Consider the following 8,788-nt stretch of genomic DNA (forward strand, 5'->3'; position numbering starts at 1 on the left):
CGTGTTTCTTTGCCGCCAGTTGTAAAAGTTGCCACAGGTATCTTAAGGCAACCCACATTTCTGCTACTTGTCAAATTAATGACAGTTAAAGCTAGAGGACATGGCGCAGGTTTGACTGGCTGCTTAAGAGTGTGACCTATATACCGTTGAGACTGCACTTGTCTACAATAACAAGGATTTTTTTTTTTTTTTTAGATGAGTTGGTTTAAAAATGCATCATTACGCACGATCAATTAAGCCACATGATCCACCCAAAACCTGCATGATGAGATTTTGTCTCGTTGTCTAGCAGGTATCCAATGTTGAACTGTGTTTGCGGAACAGTTAACTCAAGCTTAGACGATGTAAACACATTGTCTATTGTGGTAATAACAACATATAAATTGAACTACCAAACTGTACTCTTTCAATAGTTGGCTCAGTTAGTGTAGTGCAGATTCAAAAACTCAGGACTCATAAGGAGCTGAATCAACAAAATACCAAGAAAACCCCACACCCATAATAATGTTTTCAACGGGAGAGCTCGTTCAGCTCCTAAACTCAACCGTCCACATGGCGCACAAACAGTAACGGCATGGACGATTTCAAAATTTAAGACACCAAAACTCTGGGATGAACCCCTGTGCAGCTCAGTGCAAGGTCTCCACCCCCTCCCTCCCCGTCCTGACGTCACGCGCCGAGCTGGAGCAGTGCACGAAACGAGCTGCTCACCCTCCACCGTACAACTGTGATATCTGTAAGCTTGCTGCTGCCAGGACTGAACTGGCGTGTGCAAAAAGGAGGGAAGGTGGAGGGGAATACTATTCTTTTTTTCACCTGGATCCTAACTGAATCCCTGACCAACTGGAACCCAGCGGAGGGACACGTTTCAATTATTTATAACGTTGCGCGTAAAGCCTGCGTGGAGGAGCCTTTCCCGTGTTTTTGCGATCGGGATTTGAGGTGAGAATGGAGCTGCCTGCTGCCGGAGAGCACGTCTTTGCGGTGGAGGGTATAGAAAAGAAGCGCATTCGCAAGGTATCCCCGCACACACGTTCAAAATGTACAGCGTATGGCACGAACCGTAACGAGTCTAATCCTTTTCCATGTCCATCCTCACAGGGAAAGACGGAGTACCTGGTAAAGTGGCGAGGCTGGTCTCCTAAGTAAGTTCAAGTGCACTATGCTCTGTATAACATCATGCACCATTTTTCGTTGCAAAGGCACAAAGTTGCCAAAATGGGGATCGTGAAGGGCGGGATGTGTGCATGTGTGTGGCGCTTGTGTTGTGTTTGTTGGTGGAGCTGCTGGGGAGAGCGCGGTTGGTATGTGTTTCCACTGTATCCGCGGATGCCTTCACTAATTTATGCGAGCGAAGGGGGTAGGCACAGCAGTGTAATCCCGTTTTAATTATTTCTGCTCTGCCAGCGAATTTACGAGACTGTGCAGCGAAAATGGCCGACTGTATGTTGCCAGAGCAGTTTTTGCGTGAAGGGAGTTTTGACATTTGAGTTGCATGTGGCGGGACCTTGACGTAGTCCAAGCATATGCATAAAAACGGGCTGTGCATGGAGACGAGGCGAACGCACTCTTGAACACAGGCTAAATGCGCGGGTTTAGTCGTATAAATTGATTTTTAAATGTGTTATGTGAGCAGGTGCATGTGCTTGACTGTTTTGGCCTTGTGTTTGCAGATATAACACGTGGGAGCCCGAAGAAAACATCCTTGACCCCCGGCTGCTGGTCGCGTTTCAACACAGGTGAGAGTGACAGCGAGTGGACTTTGGACAGTTCTGAAGCGGAGGCCCCAAACAGCAGCGCGCCACCTCCACTTCAACAATGACCTTATATGGGCATGGGAGGAGGGGCGCTCAAGTAACTCTATCACTCTGATCCCCCACTCCTCCCTCCCTCCTCTCTCCCCATTGCTGCACTATCTCCTTGGGGAAAAGACTCAGGGATGTGTGGTAGCCTGGATTCTTTAAAACCTTACTGTTAATATTGGATACGGATAGAAGAAATGCATGACAGATAAGCTCAACACAAATGATTGCCTTTTCATGTGGACAAGAGAACTTTAACGTTGACCTACTTAGCTGTGGAACACTGGATTTATCTGGTAAATTGTAAAAAGCTTATCAGAGTTGGTCCATGCAAAGAGGCCTACACATGCTGCTGTCACACACAATTGTTAACTCTACCACAGCGTTACTGAATCATTTATTCATCATTCAGGGCAAATGAGTGCAGCTACGTTTTCTTTTTCACACATCATGCACAAATCCCTCATTTATGTTATTACAGCATGTCGACCTCCAATACCACCAAACCCTTAGTAATGCCCGATAATGGACTGGAATAATGACAAATGCGGAAATGTCAGCAGGAGGTTGAAAGAGTAATGAATACAAATGTGGCTGTCATTTTGGCCTGTTCACTTGGCATTAGTGGTCTATGTGGGATATACCCTCTCTGCGGGCCATCAGAGCACCCGTGGGAGCCCGGCAAAGACAAGATGGCTGCTGAAAGGAATTTACATTTGTGAAAAGGCTAATTGACACGCCGCGGTCCCAGTGTAGCATTTCATTCTCGGGTTCCCCTTGCAGTCTGCTTCGCCTCTTTGCTAGCCCTGTGTAAGTGTGTTGCGATGGTCATGGAGGACTGCCTCTGTGTGTGTGCGGATTCCTCGCGGCTCCCAGAGGATGGGGGAGGGGTGCATGGAGGGGAGAGAGAGAGAGAGAGAGGGAGCCTGTAATTGCCAAATCTTCTATGAATAGGGGTCACCACGTCGGACGCTGTTTGAAATCACGCACATTATAGCATTAGTGTGTTTCTTGTGGCAATTTTCCGGTTGCAATGACATTTGTAATGAAAGGGAAACAATAGCATGGTGGGGAAGTCGGTGTATGGCCTTCCTTTACATGCTGAGCCAATCAAGGTTAATATTGGCCAGTTATTGTCAGAGTCCTTGTTTTGTCTTTACTATACACTAAATAACACTAACTTGTGACCTTAATGATATTAGTCAGTAAGCATTTTTGAGAACCGAATGTAAACCAGAAATATACCACAATGCCATGTTTATCCCATTTCATCCCTACCTCGTGACCCTAATTAGAGTTCAAGTGTAAAAGGCAGGACGGCCTGGCTCCAGGAGGAAGCACAGATCCTCCGTGTTGTAAGCTTAATTGAATTTTCCCCAGGATAATGAGAATATGGAACAGGACGATTACCATGGAGAGCTATGCAAATAAGGATCATAATACTTTCTGTAGGCTGCACTAGGGCATTCATTACTCAGTCCAAATCTAAATTCTGCATTTGACCTTGAAAAGGAAGACAGAAATGAATAGATTCACTCATGTCAAACCTGTAACTCCCTGTGTCATCATGATTGCACTTGTCAGTATGGCAGTCACAATTGCTGTGTATATAAAGCAGATGTGAACACAGAAACTAAACTGTAAACAAATAAATAATTCTGCTTTTTCCTTCACAGAGAGAGACAGGAGCAGCTGATGGGATACCGGAAACGAGGGCCCAAGCCAAAACACATGCTCCTCCAGGTAACTAGAAATTCACTTATAAGAAAAAATTGTAACACAGGTTTTCTGCAGAGCTGTTGGGAGTGTGGTAGATGAATGGGGTAGATTTGTGGTACAAGAGTGTAACGCTCGTAAGCTCAGAGGCAAACCAGATTTGCATTATAATGTTTTGCATGAACACTGTGTCTTATTTGCACTAAATTGAAAAATTTAGCAGATGTCCTGTTTTTTTTTTTTTTACTGAACTGTGGTAGATTTTTCGGTACCACTGACTCATTGGCTTTCATTTCCCTTTTTGTTCAAGCTAAAAAAAAATTACTAAAATGAGAGGTTTTCTATGGTGAGACTGTTTCAGGCATCTCCTCAGGGCCAAATGTGATTATATATTTGGAGTGGCTCGGAGCTGATTACTATGCAGTGTCCGTCCTTTAGAGGCATGCCACTCCTCCTCAGTCACACGTGGCCAGTGCTCAGGGCTAAAGCGTGACACGTCTGGTGGCACCGGGCTGACCCCGGGTCACAGCCAAAGTGTCTCGAACGTTCTGCTGCACTGCCTCTATGACGGCTCAGGGTCAGGCAGACACGAGGGGGAGGGGCATTGCATTTTTGACACTCAATTTTTGTCTTTAATTTGTCTGTAATCACAATTTAATGTATTGGATTAGCAGACTTACCATCTACAGTTGACGGTGTTGTCCTAATACAAGTTGATGTTTTTTCTAATATCTAGGTCCCATCCTTTGCACGGAGATCAACTATCCCTGAAGCCCTGGAGGAGATCCCTCCAGAACCCGAGGGTGTCCCAAAGGCGGATCCTGTCCCGGTGCTACGGTCCCAGCCGCAGCACTACCAGCTCAACAGTAAGAAGCACCACCAGTACCAGCCCAGCAGCCAGGAGCTCCCGACTGACCAGAGCATTGGAAAGAAGAAGTTTATTTACCAGTTAAACAGCAAGAAGCACCACCACTATGAGCCTGACCCCAGCATGTATGACACCCAGGCCTCTAGGCTTAAGGAGGTGGTCAAAGTTCAGGAGGTGCCCAGTAAACCATCCAATCCTGGCTGGAACTTACCGCTGGCCCTGCAACAGAAATGGGTCAGAGACAAAGACACAGGCTGCTTGAGCAAAGTGAAGGAGATGGCAGTAGAAGTGAGAAAACCAGCTAAAGAGCTTGACACTGTTCAAGTATTGAAATCAGACCCTAAGGATATAAGCCTGCCCAGCACTATCAGCAGTAAAATGAAGATAATCAAGAATAAAAACAAGAATGGACGTATTGTTATTGTCATGAGCAAATATATGGACAGTAAGGTGAATGGATTAAAGACTAAACATGGCGAATCTTCAGGAGAAGACAAGGCCATGGAAAGCACCAAGCCCTTGGAGAGCAGTCCACTGCACAGAACCAAAGTATCCGAGGCATTCCACCCGGATAACGGAAAGTCTCCCCCAGCAGCCGAAATCCCAATCAAGTGTTCCCCAAAGGATCGGCACTTTTCCAAACCATCGCCAAGCACAGCAGAGGAGTACAATACAGAGGTGGCTCGCGGTCAAGCAGACTTACCAGACGACTTGCCTTTACAGCTGACTGCAAGCTCGCCTCCTGCCTCATGGACAGTTGATACGAACATCCCCATACCGACCGCTGTGGACCAGATAAGGATCCCCTCTTTCCCCATAGACCGCAAACGTAAGCTGTCCGACCCAGTGGAGCAGAGGAGTGTGTCTAAAGCTTTCCTGATGTCTCGGAGCCTCAGCGTGCCCAGTGCCGTGGTGAGCCCTCCACAGGACACGCCTATGGACCTTCACTGCAGCCGATCCTATAACAGTGTGTGCACTTATCACACCACAGACAGCCAAGATGAACCCATGGACCTAAGCTGTCCAAAGAGTAAAAAAACACCTGAACTGGAAGTACAACCACAACCAGAGCTACAGTCTCAGCCTGAAGTCAGAGACCCTCCTCCAATGGATGCACTGAAACACTCAGAGAAGGCACAAGAAGCACCAAAAACGCCCTCTCCTTTTATGGGGAATATTATTATTACAGACATTACAACGAACAGTCTCACTGTCACCTTCAAGGAATATGTTTCTTTTTAAAAAAGAGAAAAATATTAAGGTCACCAGTGACAGCTTATTGGACAATAAATGTTATGTGAATATGTAAAATATACAAATTTTGGATATATTGAAATTCATAATTTATAATGCAAAATTCAATATGTTTCTTACATTTTATACTGCAACTGTTCTGTGATGTAGCCACGAAAGTGCCCTCAAGAATTTGAGTGAATGCATTTGGGTGCATTCCACTTCTGAATAATATCAGCTTGGTAGTGACATATTATCTTGGTAGGAGTCTTGTATCAAATGTATAACCCTTACCAGAGAAGTTTCATAACTATTTTGTATAACTAATATTAATCTGTTTTGGTCCTATTTGAAAGGAAATGGTTAGGTATGTTGATAAAAGATCAAACTGAAAGCACTTAGTTGCATTAATCATTTCTGAAGTCATGAAACTGCTAGTGTGAGTTTAATTGGTCGTCCTCCTTCATATTGATGTTTAGTTGTCAGCTCTACAACTACATGTACATGATTTTTTATTAGCAAAACATGGACGTTTCTACTTGCCTGCTCAATCTTCATTGATGTTTAAAGGAAAATGGAGGCATGTACATTCTCAAAGGTCAGTTCCCATTCAGGAACTGGTGTCATTTTTCAAACTCGCTCTTGTTAAGAAAACCTATTGATTCTGCCCATAATGAGGCTGTGATTTATGACCTTGTTATGGACCTTACAACTGCTGGAGTTGCTTTGAAAAGTAGTAGGTCTGTAGGAATGCCTAAAACGTCACAGCGATTAGCGCTTTAATCATCTCATTTTGAAGTTAAATATATGCTCTGAAGAATATGTGAATGCTTTATGTTTAGAACAAGCTACCAGGGTTCCTACAAATGAACGTGTACTGTTTTAGTTTAAGCTGTGGAACATGTTTATTTTACTGTTTCCATTTTGCTGCTTATAGTTCAAATGTCAGTTTTAGTTGGAGGGAACATGTTGGATGTAAACCCACATTTGAGTTTGAATTGCCTTCTACGCACAGTTAATGCAAAGCCAGTATGAATGCAAAATTGCTATGAAAACATATTTTATTGAGGGTTAATTTGTTGTTCTAAACAAAACAATGTTCTCTGCATCAGAAGCTGAAAGTGATCCACTAAGCTGCTTGGCTTCTGCACATTTAGATTGTGTACTACTCATTGTTAATCTTTTGCTTTTTTGTTACTTTGCACTTGGTCCAATGTCAAAATGATTGTTCTGAAGTATGTTTTCAAAGATGGTTGGTGTTGGCACAGCTTAGGCCTACTGGATGCTGTCTTACAATAAAACAGAAAAAAAATCCATCTGCGTGTTGTATTAAATCAATGTTACACAATTGATTATTTATTTAAAAATCATGAAACAGTTTCATTTTTCCTAAGATGCACACCATGCACAATGGAATAGAAATGAACAGAGTAGCACAGCGCAGTTGCATAATGGGCAAAAAAATTTGTAACTGTTGCATTATCAGCACCTCTTAATCCACCAGGTTCAATGTGAACTTCCATTATTACTGCATGGAATAGGCAACATAATGGAGATGTAGTAGAGTGATGACATTGTCATATTTCAGTACCGTTCGACTAACGACAGACAGGTTTCACGGGATTTACAGCTAAGCTCCCTTTACTCGTGTGACTGCGTCACAGTGACGCACAAATTCTGATTTATAGGCCTTTAATGTTACTTTTACATCAGTGTCACGTTTAACTAATGGTAGTTCTAATATGGCTTCAAGCTAAAGATGTCCATGATTTAAAATATAATAGGCGTAATTACTTTTTTACATTTACGTTTTAGGGATCATAATAGCCTACTATAGCCTACATGCTGTAAAGTCACAATTTACACTTCCCTGATCTACTTTTTAGAATGTAATTTTGAGCACTTCTGTGTTTGTAAAACAAAACACATTTTATTAGTCTAAGTAGGCCAAATTGTTACCCACATAAGGCGCTTTGGACGCGCAAAGTTAGAGTCGCACTTCACAGGTGAGCACTCACAGGTCATAGATCATCTGCGCCGTTTAAACTGAATGCGTAGTGCGTTGGCTCTGTGTCTCTTCCACTTAAGGGCCTATAGCTGTAAACCCTGTGCGTCAAGGTAGCAACCCAGAATATAGACTTGTGTCTTTGGCCTTAGGGGCGAGAAAGTGGACCAGTGCTCGGGGCATAGGGGCATATTTATAGAGGCAGTGTGATGTTTCACATTCCCTCTTTATCATTGCAGCTGCAGGACGCGCGGTGTGAGTTGCTATGAGCTTGTGTCAGCACCGGGATCAGCTGACTGATTTAGGAGCCCAATAAAGGAATGTGACCCGACAGAGGCCACGCACGTCCTTTGATTAAAAAAAATACGTATTTGATTGGTAATGTTTTATTTATAAGGGACACACCTGAAATTGTGCCAGTGTTGCAAAGGGAATTGTATTGAATGAGGATTATTTCGCCTATCCGTGCAACTGTTAATGTAGAAACATGGCAGGTCGCAGCCACACGCCTCTGCCTGAGCGGGGCTTGTGGTTTGTCGGAGTGACGCAGCAAAGTGGGGCAGTAGTTGCCCAGAAACAGAGCGGTACCAGTGGTGTCTCACACGAGGCACAGTGGCGTCTCTGTTTATTCACGTCGCCATTGCTGCTCGCCTCGCGCTTTCTATTTGAGCTTTTCACACTTCTCGCAGCTACTTCCAAACACGGAGCAGAGCCACCACTACGTCGTGAAATGTCGGTCCGCACGCGCTATCAAAATGGTGGTTCATATATTTCCAGTGGCTGCAGCATAGCCTACGTCTTTTTGTCCACTGCACGTTTAGACTCGTGCCAGAGGCTAGAGAAATATTTTCATATACGATCAAAATGGACGAAAGGTGACGATAAAAGACACACGACTGCTGCGAGACAGCCAAAGAAGCACCTGGCTTGTATGCGCCTGCTGCAGAAAAAACACCAATCAAACAAACCAACCAACAAATTACATTGATATTTAGATATGGTGCCCATCGCTAAAAAGACCACCGTCTAAGACCAACCACCCCTGCAGAAGGGTTACACCAAAGACACACGCAAGGTGTCGATGTCCCCTTGAAATGTCTCCATGCAAATACAATGATTTGAGGGCCAATTGACAAAGTAAAAAAAAAAAAAAAAAAAAAAAAA

General features: G+C 43.9%; 1 protein-coding gene across 1 annotated transcript; it reads left to right on the forward strand.

Annotated features, from left to right (window-relative positions):
• Window positions 1–565: 565 nt before the first annotated feature.
• Window positions 566–6,889, forward strand: cbx4 (chromobox homolog 4 (Pc class homolog, Drosophila)). The gene is made up of 5 exons (XM_020934548.2): window positions 566–1,017; window positions 1,102–1,145; window positions 1,674–1,739; window positions 3,479–3,545; window positions 4,255–6,889. The coding sequence occupies exons 1-5, from the start codon at window positions 949–951 to the stop codon at window positions 5,626–5,628; spliced, it is 1,620 nt and encodes a 539-aa protein (XP_020790207.1). The 5' UTR covers window positions 566–948; the 3' UTR covers window positions 5,629–6,889.
• The last annotated feature ends 1,899 nt before the right edge of the window (window positions 6,890–8,788 follow it).

The sequence above is a fragment of the Boleophthalmus pectinirostris genome, unplaced genomic scaffold (genome assembly GCF_026225935.1).
Source record: "Boleophthalmus pectinirostris isolate CB_2022bp ecotype Guang Dong unplaced genomic scaffold, ASM2622593v1 HiC_scaffold_17, whole genome shotgun sequence".
NCBI lineage: Eukaryota > Metazoa > Chordata > Actinopteri > Gobiiformes > Gobiidae > Boleophthalmus > Boleophthalmus pectinirostris.

Coding starts and splice junctions, on each gene's coding strand:
- cbx4 (XM_020934548.2), top strand. CDS start 949: ATGGAGCTGCCTGCTGCCGGAGAGCACGTCTTTGCGGTGGAGGGTATA. Junction 1,740..3,478: donor CTGGTCGCGTTTCAACACAG/GTGAGAGTGACA, acceptor TTTCCTTCACAG/AGAGAGACAGGAGCAGCTGA. Junction 3,546..4,254: donor CAAAACACATGCTCCTCCAG/GTAACTAGAAAT, acceptor TCTAATATCTAG/GTCCCATCCTTTGCACGGAG.